The sequence below is a fragment of the Peromyscus maniculatus genome, chromosome 20 (genome assembly GCF_049852395.1).
Source record: "Peromyscus maniculatus bairdii isolate BWxNUB_F1_BW_parent chromosome 20, HU_Pman_BW_mat_3.1, whole genome shotgun sequence".
Classification (NCBI taxonomy): domain Eukaryota; kingdom Metazoa; phylum Chordata; class Mammalia; order Rodentia; family Cricetidae; genus Peromyscus; species Peromyscus maniculatus.
In genome coordinates this window covers 15,229,227-15,244,924 of record NC_134871.1, presented here as the reverse complement: position 1 = coordinate 15,244,924, position 15,698 = coordinate 15,229,227, and the positions used below count along the sequence as shown (strand labels likewise).

Here is a 15,698-nt window from a genome sequence, read left to right as displayed (position 1 = left end):
AAAAAAAAAAAAAACACCAACAACAACAACAACAAAAAAAAAAACAACAAAAAAACCAAACAAACAAAAAAAGATGGTAATTTCAGCAAAGTGATTAATCCAATTTTTATTATTTTTCTAATCTGGTAGATGTCTGAAGTTACTTTTTTTTTTTTTTTTTTTTTTTTTGGTTTTTTTGAAACAGGGTTTCTCTGAGTAGTTTTGGTGCCTGGCCTGGATCTCACTCTATAGATGATGCTGGCCTTGAACTTACAGAGATCCACCTGGCTCTGCTTTCCGAGTGCTGGGATTAAAGGCATGCACCACTGGCCCCCGGCTGAAGTTATTCTTTCTACATCCACACTGTATATGAATTTTGATTGTGCCTCACATGTTTCAAAGTTATCATCTACTGACAGTTGGCTTTACTACCCCAGTGAGTAAAATTCTCTGACAACTTAAACACATTAGAAACAGTCAAATTCATGGAAAGTATTGGATGTCTAATATTAATCAAGATAAAGGACAAAGGGGTTGGAGGGGCAAACAGACCTGGGATAAATGACTACAGATCAATCCCTAAGACAAAACAGACTCACAAATTTAGTAACATAAGTGGAAGCTGAAACAAAACAAGATACATGACACTGTGTGAGGACAAAGGTTGATGATAAGATCATGTAAGTTATAGGTAATACACAAACATGTATAAGTAGATGATGAGGGAGATGTCATTGAATTCATCAAGATGGTAAGATAAAAAAAGTTTCCCACAGTCCAGGATGGAAATATCTCTGGTAAGTGAACTATTTCTTATAACTTTCTTTCCATATAGCAGTACTGCTCACAGAAAATAATCTTAGTGACTGCATCATATGATGTTCTGCAGGATGATTAAAAGATTCCAGAATTCAGAGTTTAGGGAAAGTTGTAAGTGTATTACTTGCCACAATGGAGGGAAACCAGTATCTATTGTTCCTTTTCAAAGAGAATCGAGAGAAAGTAACCTCCTACCCTTGACTGAAGGGACCTAAAATTACACACTCAGATGAAGTATAATTTGAATGCAACTGTATCGTGCCCCTTTTTATCCATCTCCAAAGTTTGGGCTGCTGGAAGGAACTTTGGCATGCATGATACAGGTGTGCCTGATAATGGCCACAGAAGCTCTTATAAGGAGTTCTGATCAGAGAAAAGAAAAGAGAGAGAGAGAGAGACTTCTATTATGAAAAGAAAGAAGCAATGTTGAAGCATATTAGTGAGAGAGCTTCATGTCAGAGGGCTGAATGTAGTGATGAAATTAATAGACCTTCAGTACCAGCTCGCCCTGTGTAGAGTAGGAATGAAGATGCACATGGGAGCAGCGGGAATTACAGGAAAAGTGGAAAGGCCATGAAAGCAGCTGTTATGAGTGAGAAATTGAAGAGGAGAGAAGATGAGGAGGTGGGGTAAGTTTCCTTTGTAACTCGTTATGACATCCCCTATTCCGTTCCACAAAGCACCCTTTATTAAGCCAATGTCACATCTTAATGGCATTGGGATCCCTCTGTGGTACAGGTAACATGTATAGGTTTATCCTAGCTAGAACCAGTTATATGCAGGGTACACTGTCGATACAGATTAAAAATCATTGATTGCTGCTTAATGAAGATGAGTGTTTCTAGAATTTAAAGTGAACTGACTTCAATGGCAATTATGGAAACAAGTGTATTTTGTTTCCCCTTAGCAGATGTGTAAATCACAAGGCTTACACATCTAGTCAATTCTCATCATGATGAGACTGGATAAACCTATTTCATGTTAAAAAGTGCAAGTTTTCATTAAGGCCAAACTCAACCTTAGTTAATTCAGTAGCAATGAACAGACATTCATGGAATAAAAGGTAGATGCCAAATATTTCTCACAATCATATTCAAACTACTAGAAATTAATCCATGTTCATTTGTGGGGAACGCATTATTATAAATTTCTATTTTGGTCTGATAATCCTTATTCAAGGACTATGGCTGATCAAAGATTTCCTAGGTTTGCAGACTGTCAGTCATGTAAAGGACACTGTGCTGCCAGGATGCTTGAACTTTTAGGCAGCTGTGGCAGGGGTGGGCTGGGGGAAGGGTTTACCTTGAAGTAGGTGGGAGCCCCATGTTGTTTAATCAAATGAACTTCTCTTCTTCCATAAAATTTCCATAATCATTAAATTTTTATAATTACTAAATAATTATATATTTCTTATTGTAGTATATAGAAACCCATATTTGTGAATAACTTCAAAATACATTTATTTTATTTGCACTGGTCATGTGAAGAGAATAAAATGTACACAGAACATGTAAGCTGCTGTGGGATGTCTTTCTGTACACTGTGAATATGTGTTGCTATGATTGGTTAATAAAGAAGCTGCTCTGGCCTATGGCAAGTCAGGGTATAGCCAGGCAGGAAATCCAAAACAGTGAGACAGGAAAAAGAAAAGAGAGGAGAGGGCCACACCAGCCATCACCCAAGGAGAAGCAAGATGCCAGCAGACTGGTAACACCACAGCCACATGGCAACTTATAGATTAATAGAAATGGGTTAAGTTATAATAGCTAGCTAGCAAGAAGCTGGCCATAGGCCATGAAGTTGGTAATTAATATTAAGCCTCTGGATGATTATTTTATAGGAGGCTGAGGGACTGTGGGGGCAGGGCAGGACCAGAGGGATGCAGGACCATAGGGCCAGGCGGGACCTGAGAAACCTTCCAGCTAAGCATGCCCTTATTTTATTCTACATTATATGTTCGCTTTGAAGGTAATGAAAAAAGAAAACTTTAAAATGTTAAACATTTTTCAGAAGGCTATGCTAGTATACTAAATGATTAGTCATATTGAAAAATAACAAAAATTATATCAAAATAAACATTATATAAAGAACAAAAAAGGACAGGAACATTTTTTCCACAGGAACATTGCTTCCACACATTGTTTTCCAAGTAAACAAGATTGCCTGGGTAGCAAGCTGGGAAATGGATTTCTTTTCTTTCTTTCTTTGTTTTTTAATTTTTATTTTGTTTTATTTATTTCTTAAGGAAAATTTGATTCTTCACACATTCTTAGGCTTTTGAAAAATCATCATTGTGTAGAATTTGGGAATTTGGACCTAGGAATAGGAAAATCATGATAGATCTCAATTAGGAACTTGTCTCCAAAGTTAGGTGGGGTGTGATAGCAGTAAGCCTGTTTGATTAGGAAATCAACTTCAAGTGCAGCCCTGGAGATGGGCAACCTTGCAAGGTCACAGTGCTCCTGGTCGATGTTGATTCTGTCTTCTTTGGTTTCCGCTTTGACCTGTGAATGTTCCCACTGTGGTGTTGAAAACACAGCCAGGAAGGGCGGCCGGCTGCAGGCTTGTTGTTTCATTCAAGGAGAAAGAAATAGTCTCCTTCAGAAAATTCATAAAGCATCTCTTTGAGATATTTGGAGAGCTTAATGGCCTGTGCCAAATTAGAGTTCAGCACACTGTGCCTTACTTTAAAAAAAATAAATAGCATCCATTTTTCACAGGTAGTGGAAAATTGCCTTCTAGAATTAGCAGTGATTCATAAAATTATTTGTTGTTACGATTTCATTAGTTTTAGCTCCCTGTGTAGTTAGGCGTCAATCAACTTTAAAATCAATGCCCTAGTTAAGCAAATAAGGCAATGGGATTCAGCAGTTATCAGGAAGTGTTTTGTGTCTACCCACTGAGACTTGAAAACAACATCCAGACAGACAGAGAAACCAGCTCAGATCATGCCACTGCTAACTGAAATAGCTGCTCACCCAGCCCCAGGATAATCCTGATCCCACTTCGCACTGCTTTCTGTACCAGCCTTTCTTTCTCTGCACACCGCAGTCATTCATCATACCCATGTTCCCTGTCCTATACCCCTGACACAGGGACTTGCTGCTATTCCTTTCTTTTTCCTAAAACCAGCTTTCTTCCTATTTTCACTTTTCCTTCATATACCTACATGGCACTTCCTAACTGGCTTCACAAGTCATGGTCAGGAACTAAGAGAAGGAAGGAATGGGGGCCAGTTCATGGTGGTATAAGATGTAAAGATAGAACATTGCTTTATTTCTTATTATATATTTTATAGTGCAGCTCTATTAATTTCAAAGAGAGATATCACAGTCATAGTTATCAGTAGAGTAGCCCATTACAAACGAATAAGGCTTGCACTTTCAAATAGTATTCTCAAGTCATCTGTGCCAGCATTTGGATACCAAGATGAACAGTGATTGAAGTAAAAAAGAAGGAGATTCTAGTAAAAAGACCCACGGGGGCAACATAATAACGTGATCTGAAGTTCCTTCATTCTGAGACACTGCAGATGTGTTGAAGCTGATGAAAGTAGTAATGTATAGGTAATGATTCTATCTCTTAACTTAAAGAATACATCAGATTATCTCAAATCAGCAGATACAAATGAGAAATAAAAAATACATATATTCAGTTGGAGCACGTGTAAGAGAGGAGGCAAAAGAAGAGAAAATATTTTAAAGATATGTCCAAAACTCTGGATTTTATATGCATGTGCTTGTGTGTGTTTGTGTGCATGTGTGTGCATGTATGTACATGTGTGCATGTGCGAGTGTGTGTGTGTGTGCATCTACTTGTCTCTGTCTCTAGAGTACCAGGATTACAAGCATGTGCCACTATGCCTGGAACTCTTACATGAGTTCTAGAGATTCAATTAAGGTCCTCACATCTGCAAAGCAAGCCCGTTATTTGCTAAAAATTCTGGTCAACACAAAAGCTTTTATCATTAGCACCTAAAAGAAGCAAAATAAATCACCAATGGTCCCAGTGAGTTGTTTTAGAGTATTTCATGGCTCTAGTTCATCTATATTATTTTATATATTAATTAAATATATACTCTTAGAAAGTTGCCTGGAAAGAGGAACTTTAAACATTTGTTTTCATTGCAGCAATTATAAATAAAGCTTACAACCCTGAACACACACTTCTGTGGAGTCTACATTAATACATTATATATGTTTGAATATATTATATATCTGCACATATTTCAATGTGTGTATGTATAAGTAGACACAGTACTAAATGTTTTTGCCTCTGTCTTCTTGAAAAACAAAATAATTGAATAACCAGACAGCTATCACTACAAAGTTTACCCATTTTAAAATATGAATGTTTTAACATAAACTTACTTGCAATTTTGTTAGTCAATTTTTGAAAAGTGAATAACTATAAATAATTATTAAGCACCAAGAAAAATGCGATGGAACATATAATGGATAACTATGATCTTATATAGCTTGCTAAGCATAACTGTAATGGCCAAAAAGTTTATACAAGCTACCAGGCTTGCTATTTGTTAATATTCATATTTAGGAAGACTCAAAAAAGTGTTCTTATATGAGTCTAAAAAAATTTAACACCAAAAAAAGCATAATTCAGTCCCATGCATGCACAATATGTAGCTTAAGTCATTGAGATGACTGTGACAACAGTTCTCATGGAATAGCACACTTCTTGCTATGCTCTGCAGAGTGTACTGTGGTGGAGTTTCCCTTGCCTGTCACCATTGCGCTTACCTCCACATCTTGGAATTGGTCCACTCCACATTACTTTTCCATCCATGAGAATACATGTAATTGTTTCTGTCCCCTGGGTCTTAATAAATCCTTCCTCACAAATAACGGAAATGGAACTTCCTAATTGAAAGTTGTCTCCAAACCGACGGGCGTTGATGGGTATTCCTGGATCAGGGCACTCATTATGGCCAAATGCTGCACCATGACAAGAAAACATGAGCAGTATTAGAAAGACATTTCCACATGAGTGTAAAATAAGGTGTAATAACTGTGAGTGTTTCAGCAGGTAATTTATACAGTATGACTTAAACAAATTAAAAATGAAAATTTAAATTTTGTCTAGTTGCAGTGATAATTAGGATAAATGAATACAGAAATCACCAATATAACTTGTTCTGATTACTATTAACTTGAATTCTAACAGGTTTATGTTATCTCCCTTTAAAATTCTGTAACTCATCTGCCAGGAATGGAGAAAAAGGTTGCTGGAAGGATTAAAGGAAGATTTCAGTATAGTAAAAAAATATGGCAATTATTTTACAGCTTTCCATAACTGTATGACCTTTCCTTTCAGCTATCTCAGAAAAGAGACTTAATTCTTTAATGACTGTATCCTAGGCACAGAGGTGTGATATTATCTCATTTAATACTTAGATGGGCCTGATGAGACAAACATCACCATGAAGAGAAATGTCAGATTTGAAAGAGTCATGTAGCTTGCCTCTAGTCATAGAAATCTGAGTTTAATAGGACTGCAATGTATGCTCAAGTTTTGGAATTTAAAATGTTCTCCATGCCTTTTATGTCATTGGCCATTTTGCTCATGTCTCTTGATCTTAGAGTTACCCCTGTATTTTATCTTGTTTCTTTTATGATGTCTACTTAGCAAAAAAGAGAACTGTAGTGATAATCTGTTTATTTAAACAAATAATAGATTATTTGGAGTTACCCAGACTTTTCTCTCTATTAATCTATGGAGCCATACATATATTAGCAAATTTTATATTACTATAATGGAAGTAGAAGAATATTTCTGTGAAGACAAAGCATCATGGTTTATAAGCATAAGTCATATTTATGAAGCTTTTATAATTTGATATTAGAATTGTTCATCACGAATGCAGGCAACTGTTTTACGTTTTCCTACTAATTACCATTTCTATGTTGTTCCCAATTTGTATTATTTTATTTTAATTTTTATCCTAAGTTACACAAAAGAAATTAAGGAAAGTTCTAAAATACATAAATATATTATATGTTAATTTATTTGAATGACTGTTATGTTTTATAACCTACAAATTCTTAACTCTTAAAGAAATAATAATTAAAAATTGATAAAAAATATGTTTTAAGTTCAACTTTTGGTCTTGCTGCTCTAGTATATAATATTCAAGTAGATTTGTTCAGAAGCAATTAATTGAAGTAGAAAATATTAAACATATGAATTTGTATAAAACTAAATAAGTTATTTACTATATAAACAGAATGGATATGACATCTGAAAAGATCACAGGCATTGATTAAAAGCATCTTGCAATTAATACAAACTAAAAACTATAGTTAAACATACATGCATTCACTTTCTACATAGAAATGTTTGAAGAATTTTCAGTTAAATCCCGTTTTAGACAGTCTTTATGACACATATCACAGTAACTGAATATAAATGACATGCAGTTATACACTGCAAATAGATTCTATGTGTGATGCCTTACATAATTATGGTCACACCCAAAGAACAGGGACTGCACTTTATTTTTCATTGACAAAACTCAGTGCTACTTAGATTCGGGTAGGATGAAAGGAGAAATTTTCTCTAAAGGTGGTTCTGGTATTTAGAGACTAAATTCTATCGAGACAGAGAAGTTTCCCATTAACCCAGCAGGTTAGATAGCATCTAACACAGAGGGGATGATTCAGGAGAAAGCACTTAACATTAGCAGCGGTTCCTGGCTTCTGACAAAACACTCGCACAAGAAAATACTTAGATGTAAGTATTTTTAAGCCAAGAAGTTTTCTCTTTTATGGGATTGAATCTTTTGCCACTGTCATAAAGATTTTCAGATGAATCATACTCATCTTATCTTTTAAAAATACACACTGGAATATGGCTGATATATAAAATCTAAGAGAAAAACACATCTGGAACCTAGGAAAATATAATACACACCAAAACAACATTAAGTGATCTAGCCAAAAAGCTAGCTAGTGGTTATTGAGCTCTTGCTAGATTCACATGCTGTCTACTAAATTAATTCAATCTATACTTTATTTAGAATTACTCTTATATTCGTCCAAAGTGCTTTTATATTTATGGATACATGGATCAGGTACAAAATCTACAAATGTAGTATCAAAGACAAGACTTGAAGTTGTACTGTCTGGCTTTATGGCTAACACTTTGAAACAGTGATCTATTTTTCCTCATAGTCAGCTGAAGGGTTTTCCTGCAGAATTAGTGATTCTTTCTCTCTAGCACTCTTATAGCAAGAAGAGCTGTTCTTTGAAATTAGAATTGTGTGCTGTGATTAATTGATCTCCATGAGCTCCTGGATAGCAAAAGAAAACTCATTTTCTTTCTTTTTTTTTATTAAAAAAACTGATAAACAAGTAGCAGCAAAATCTGGTCTAAATTTATGGTCAATCTTAATAGAACAACCTAATGTATCAGCTGATGCAGTGAAAACATTGAAATGGATTTCCTTCAAATGGGGCCTATCAAAGAGAAATGACACATAGAGAATAGAATGCAGTTGGTTATTAAGAGATACAAAGCAATCATTGGCAAAACTAGGTTGACAGCTTTCCAAATATCCTTATCATTGAAACAAGAGGGCTGGTTTGTATGACTGCCTTTCAGTCCTCTACTAAAATGCCACAGAGATAAACAAGCAAGCACACAACAAAGCCCTTACTGTTGTAGGTGATGTTGAAGCCACGTCCTGACATAGAGTGGTCAGCTTGAAATTCCAGTCGCAGAATGTGGCTGTTACTTGTGAGGTGAGAAGGCACCTCAGCCCCAGTAAAGGTCCCCAGAATGGGGGAATCGGGTGAGTCGCCATCTTTAACAGCAAGGAAGTCAAATTGGGATTCCAGATCAAAGTCATTGAATGAAAGGTGAATCCGGCTCCCTGGGTCAGAGATTATTGTCCAGATGCAATTTAAATTATTTCCATAACCTTCAGGGTAATCGGGGGAAAGGACTGTTCCCATCGGTGCAGTGAAATTAGAGAGGCAAGGAACTGGTAAAAATAAATAAAAAACAAAGAGAAGTTTACAAACAGTAAATATTAAAAAGCAATATCTGGTTATATTTTTATGGTAGTCTACAATTATAATGATCAATGAGCGATCAGGAACACATCAAATAATCTAAGTTACCTTATAAAAGAGAAAGGAAAAGCTACCATTTTTGCCTTGAAAATTTGTTGTCTTCCTTTACTGAATAGTGAATTCAGGGTTTTGTGCAACAGTCACGTTGTCAATGTACACACACCAACTTCATTTTACATATGAGCAAAGCTAGCTCATACTTCCCATGAACTTACGGCTAGGTGCTTGGCTGTGCACACATTTGTAATTTAAATAAAAGCCTCATGATATTTGTTTATTGTGCTTTCAGACAGTTCTCTTTCTGTAGCCTGAGTTATGTAGAACTCACACCCAGACTGGACAAAGCGTTCTTATAATTGTTGCTACTTCAGCATTCCAAGACAGCGGCGACAGCGGCTCTAGGCAGGAATCACTGCACCCAACTCAGTGACACTTCATTTTTCTTTTTAGCCTGTTTCTGTTAGAATAGGCCATAGCTTTTATCTATGCACTTATGAGAAATTTACATAAGTACCCATGGAAACACTCAGGTTAATACAATGGTTGAGGAAAGAAACATTTTGTGAATAATCTCAGAGTTAAGTTTCTAAAGCTTACAGAACATCAGTAAAAGGTGTGGAAATGGATTTTATCCCTGTCGGGCCCGTGGGGTCCTGACAGTTCTTGACAGAAATAAGGAGGCCAGTTAGTAGTGGCAATAATAGCCAACAGCTGTCACCGGTGGGAAAGACCAGAAGGACAAGTCAAGAAAATCAGCTACTCTACAGAACACATAGTCCTGTTTCCTTTCCCAAGTTGAAAACATCTGATTGAAGTTTAGAAAGCAGAGGAAGGATAAGGAAGAGAAAAAAAATTACTCAAAGGAAATTGATGCTAAGATATTGATATAGTTTTTTCCATGGTTATTAAATACCTTTAACAAAATTCAGTTCATACAAATTCTATTTGTCACACATACACACTACGCACACACACACATGCAGACACTCACATATGCATTTATTGTTTATACATATAAAGTCTCTATATAGAAATAGATATATGTTACATATACGTGTATTCGCATGTGCAGTGTGTTTGTAGATATAGTTTTGAGACAGTTTCTCAGTATGTAGACCAGGATGGCCCAGATTTATTCACCTTTCAGCTTCAGTCCAAATGTTTAAATCAGAGATGTGCACCGCTACAATTGGTTCGTTACAAGTCATAAATGAAAATTTAAATTGACTACACATAATCAGATTGGTCATTTAAACCCTTAACACCCTTCATTTTTGTCTACATAAAGTTTTAAATTAACATTTAGAATTGTATTTTAAAATTCAATTCAGTGATGGCTGGCTGTCTTTTGATTATTTCCTGGGGATATTTTTAATGAGTTCATAAAGAAAATGAACTTGAAGCTTCAAAATAGTTTGTAGATTTTCTCAAGTTATATTAATTTGTAGTGAACTACAAAAAGCTGTATTAAAGAACACAGAACTGTGAAAGCAGAAAATACTGGGATTATTTACACTCTTTAGTTTCATAAGTAAAATAACACCTTATTACTGTTTCTTCTACTTATGGTGAGTGAAGGTTTTGGATATGGCTTTCATATATTTGCTTATTCACTTTGTTGGGAGTATCCACGCATGAATTCTGATTCCTTATGTTTATGTAGTCTCAAGTCATAATACCCATGTGGCGGTTTGGAAGGTAGTTTTTCTCATAGGCTCATCCTTTTGAATACTTGGTCCCCAGTTAGAAGAACTGTTTGGGAAGGTTAAATGTAGCCTTGTTGGTCTTGGTGTGGCCTTGTTGGAGGAGGTGTGTCAGTAAAGGTGAGTTTTGAGGTTTCAAAAGCCCATGCCCGACTTTGTATCTCTGTCTGCCTGCAATCTATAGATCAGTATGTAAGCTCTCAGCTACTGCTCCAGCCCCATGCCTGTCTGTATCCTGCCATTATGACAAGAGACTAAATATCTAATACAGTAAGCAAGCCCCTAATTAAATGCTTTCTTTTGTAAGAATTGCCTTGGTCACGGTGTCTCTTCACATCACTAGAACAGTAACTAAGGCAACCTGTAAAGCACATTGCTCATTTATTTTGTTTTTTATAACGTTTAATATTAGGAATTTATTTGAATTTACTAGTTAAAATAATATTTTGGTTACTTACATTTGATTATATACTAAAAGATCTCACAATGTATGTAATTCCATCATTTCTTTAAAAGTATTTTGCATTTTTATTTCCTATCTGGAATGACTTTAGAAGCTATAAAATGACAGTCACAGGTCAATGTGGCTGAGCCACATTGCAGACAAGTGTGCTTTTCTTCTTCCCATGCTGTGGAATCACATTTTCAAAGCATATTTCACATTTGAGGATACAAGACTATGAAAAAAAAAGTCCCCTACCCATTTTTTTTGTGATACTTAATATGGAGCTTAATATGAAGCATGTTAGAGCCTCAAACATACAATCTTCCTCCCTTCCCTTCCAAGTGCAGGGATTTGTCTTGTATGTCGTATTCTCCAATCTTTTCCACTTTCAGTTATTCTTCAAGAATTTCATGTATGTATACAATGTAATATGATAGTATCGACCCTCCCTTTCCCCTTCCCAACTTCCCAGGGATCTGCCTCCAACCTGTCCATCTTCAAGTTTCATGTCCTTTTTTTCTTTTCTTCTCCTCCTCCCTCTGTCTCTGTCTCTCTGTCTCTGTCTCTCTTTCACAGCTCACTGAGTCTAATTACTGTTTCCCATACCTATATAGGTGTGAGGCCACCAAAGGGAGTATGAGCATCCACTGGCTAATTCCCAACAAAAGAATGAGTCTTCCTCTCCAAAGCGCTATCAACTGATTATGGTTCCGCAGTTAGTAGCAGGACCTTGTGCACGCCTGGGTCATTTATGCAGGCATTTGGGCTGGATTGACCTTAGACAGGTTTTGTTTCTAACCACGGCATTTGTGAGATCATGAGTGCAGTTATCAAGCTCTGTCCAGAGAGTATTTCGAAGCACTCCTCCATACTCTCTGGCTCATTCATTCATTCTTTTTTCCTTTTTAGCTTTTATAGTGATGATCCCTTTTATTTATCACAAATCAATTTTTATTAGTAATATAGTACATGGAAAAATAAGTGAAAGTGTCTGGATATAGTGAATTATTATGAGAGACAGAAAACATTTCTATTTAACTCGTTATTATATAGCCTGAGGACAGAGCAGTCAAATGCTATTTGTAATTTTTGTGTGTGAGACAAAAAGGCTGTTTTTGCCACAAACATCTATTTTACCAGACTGAAATATAGTACATTGATAGGTAACTTTGACTGAAAACAGCTGACTGATACATAAAAGGAAGTTCTACTAATATTGATTGAGTATAAAAATACCCAGGAGGATAAACAGAGGTAAAGGACAGGGAAGACAGTTGTTTGGCTCGAACTGTTTGGAGAGCACCCAGGCAGGGGGATTGGGATCTGTCCTTGGTGCATGGGCAGGCTTCTGGGAATCCAGTGCCTGTGGTGTGGCACCTTGCACAGCCTTGGTGCGGTGGGAAGGGGCTCAGACCTGCCTAGGCTCAGTGTGCTGGGCTCTGCTAACTCCCCATGGGAGACCTCGATTTGGGAGATGTGGGGATGCAGGGTGGCTTGGGAAAGAGGGCTGGGGGGGGGGAGAGGAGGAAGAAGGGGGGGGTCTGTGGATAGCATGAGGAGTAGAAAATTTCTTAATAAAGAAAAAAAAGAAATATAATCTCAGTATTACTTCCACCATATTATACTGTCATTGTTTAGATATTTGTCGTATAGATACTGACCAGTAGAAGACTGGGTTAAGGCTGCAACAATTTCCTGCTGGTATCTGTTGTCAACTAGATTCTCAATTGAGTTTTGAAATGTACTAGAAGTTATTATCATTCATTCTTTCAATCCCTATCTCTTGAAAAGTTAATTTGCTCCATTTCCTTGCCATTTCCATATCTGGAGCACATAGAGACTATTGCCTTCTCTTCTCGTACACTCTGCTGAATCCTGAGACCTTTAATTCTATAATTATAACAAAATGACAACTAAATTAGTAACAAATAAAGATGTTTGGTTTCTTTTACTATAAAGCTTCATTTACACACTTAGAGAAGTTCAAGTTGCCACCTCCTGAGATAAATGATCTACATATGGATCAGGAACTGTCCAAGCTCACAAACCCCTTTGAAATTCAAGGAGATTGGCAGATTTTCATAATGTACATTGTGTCCATGGCTTTATAGGTATAGTGAAAAATTTAAGCAATTTTATCAGGTCCACTGTCATGTTCCCAGAGGAACTGCTTTTAGTTGTTTCATTAAAATTACAAGGTAATTGTGTATTATTCATAAATTGATATAATGTATTTACAGTCAGAAAATTTTCCATAAGGTTTTTCTTTTTTAAATTTTAAGACTCTCTTTTTACTGTTTATCTGGATGTACATAAGAATTATACCTATGTAGTCATGATTTATTCATCTTCAGCTAATCAGGCAAATGCATTTGAAATTAACTATTGCCTGTTTATAAACCATTAGATTCAATATTTTTTTCACTTACTGGAATACTGGGCTTAGTTGAAAATAGTTAAAGATGCCAAATGGTGGGTGGCACATGCTTATAATACTGGCACTCAGGAGGACCTCTACAAATGAGAGGATATCTAGAGCTATGTAGTAAGTACCAGGCCAGTGAAGAGGGCTTCCTATGAAACCTCATTTCAAACAAAACAAAATATTGACTAGATATTCAGGAATTTTCCGAATTGCTTTAAGGAAATAACATTCACATCACTTTTATTAAGTATTCTAGCATCTTATAAAATGCTTTTAATTACTTTTTCATTTTGGGCTGAGGCATGGCTCAAAAGTAGAGCATTTGTCTAACTCAGCCAAGGCCCTGGATTCTATCTCTTGCAACACAGTTTTTTCTTTTATTGTTGGTGTTATTTATTACATAAGAGGTTTTCCATTATGAGACCATTATTATCTATCTGGAAGGCTGTTTGGAATAAAAGGTCATCAATTAAAATATTTTAGGAACTTCTAAGCTTTATATGGCATGAATAGATGAAATTTACTTCTCCTAACTTATTTTCCTCTTTCTCAAAAGGACTGCTCAGGTGGTCTTTATTATGAGTGGGAACTGGCCCACCACTAACAGTCCCTCAAGAGCAGATCTGTGTATTTTTCCTCTGAGATTTTTAGGCTAGGAAAGTAAATATTTTTTAAAAATAACACTTTCTTATAATATAATGATGACTATTTACTTGAACATAAAAGTATATCAATAGGTAATACTTATGTTAAGTTTGTTTTAATTAAGCTGAATATATGTTTTTGTAATCCTAGTATTTTATATAAAATAAACATAATGGATTTTATGCTGTGAGCTCCATACTTTACTGTGAACACTTCCATGAAAGAATAAATTAAGGAATTATAAGTGGAAGAGAGGCCCTAAATATTTTAAATAGTTTTAATTACAAATAAATATGTATTATCCTATTAAAGTAAGTGGGTTTGTTAGAATTATCCATGATGTCTAATTTCCATAAGAAATATGCCATGTATAAAGTAGAAAATGTCACTAACTTGTTAGAAGAACACATGTAATATATATATATTTGCAATTACCAAGTGAACTATGTTAACTTTATTTAAATCTGTAATGAAATTTATAATTTGGCATAAGCACACATGTTAAAGATAGTATCACAAAGTGCTACTCATTCAAAAATAATTACTTGGTTCCAGCTCTTTGAAATTAATTACAAAAGCAATTATATGCAAGGATGGGGTAACATATGCCATCTAGAAGCAAAGCATTTGGTACTCACAGATACAGATGGGTATATTTGCAGACCATTGGTTATTCTCTTGACAAACAATGGATTTCTCTCCAATTAATTCAAACCCAAACTGGCATTCAAATCTTAAAACGTCACGATTAGAAAAACCATCGCCTTCTCTAATTCCATATAAAGGTGTGCCAGGATCGCCACAGCTTTCTTTCTCAATTTCTGTAAAATACAAGAGGTAATTTAAGTTTTGGGAATTACAGATACATGATACCTACACTACAAATGTGCTTAACATGCACTTTCAATGTAATGATACTTCAGAGCAGAAGGATGGGTTCTTTTTTGAATCTTAATTTTATTTCTTTTCTACCACTCTTACAGACTGACTTGATGATGTTCTTTGGGGACCAAGTGGTTCATTGCTTTCATTTACTAAGGTGGGGTCTGTGGTGATATATTGTGCACCCTAATAAACTTGCCTGAGGATCAGAGGACAGAGCCAGCCACGAGATTAGACACAGAGGTCAGGCAGTAGTGGCACACATCCTTAATCCTATCACTTGGGAGGCAGAGATCCACTTGGATCTCGGTGAGTTCAAGGCCATGCTAGAAACAGAGCCAGGCATTGGTGGCACACGCCTTTAATCCCAGTACTAGGAAGCACACATGCCTTTAATCCCAGGATGTCTGGGCAGAGAAAGGAATGCAAGGCATGAGGAAACAGGAACTTACTCTCTTTAGACTGAGGATTTCCTAGAGGTAAGAACTAGTGGCTGGCTGCTCTGCTTCTCTGATCTTTCAGCTTTCACCCTAATATCTGGCTTTGGGTTTTTTATTATAAGACCATCTAAGATTTGAACAACAGGGGTCAGAAGATATTATAACTAATTAGGGTGTTAGAAGACATGAACTTTAGCAGAAGATTATGATAACATGTAGATGTTCTGTCTGTCTTACGAATACACATATACAACACCAAATATACCTACA

At 35.9% G+C, this 15,698-nt stretch overlaps 1 protein-coding gene across 3 annotated transcripts in view; it reads right to left on the bottom strand.

The window, feature by feature from the left end:
• Csmd3 (CUB and Sushi multiple domains 3) overlaps nt 1-15,698 on the bottom strand; it is a 1,148,052-nt gene that overhangs the window by 414,935 nt on the left and 717,419 nt on the right. For all 3 annotated transcript variants that reach the window (XM_006993205.4, XM_042265493.2, XM_042265494.2), the window contains 3 exons: nt 14,745-14,927; nt 8,471-8,797; nt 5,556-5,750 (listed from right to left, as the gene is read on the bottom strand). In XM_006993205.4, the coding sequence (XP_006993267.1) occupies nt 5,556-5,750; nt 8,471-8,797; nt 14,745-14,927 (705 nt within the window). The remainder of the gene's footprint in view (nt 1-5,555; nt 5,751-8,470; nt 8,798-14,744; nt 14,928-15,698) is intronic.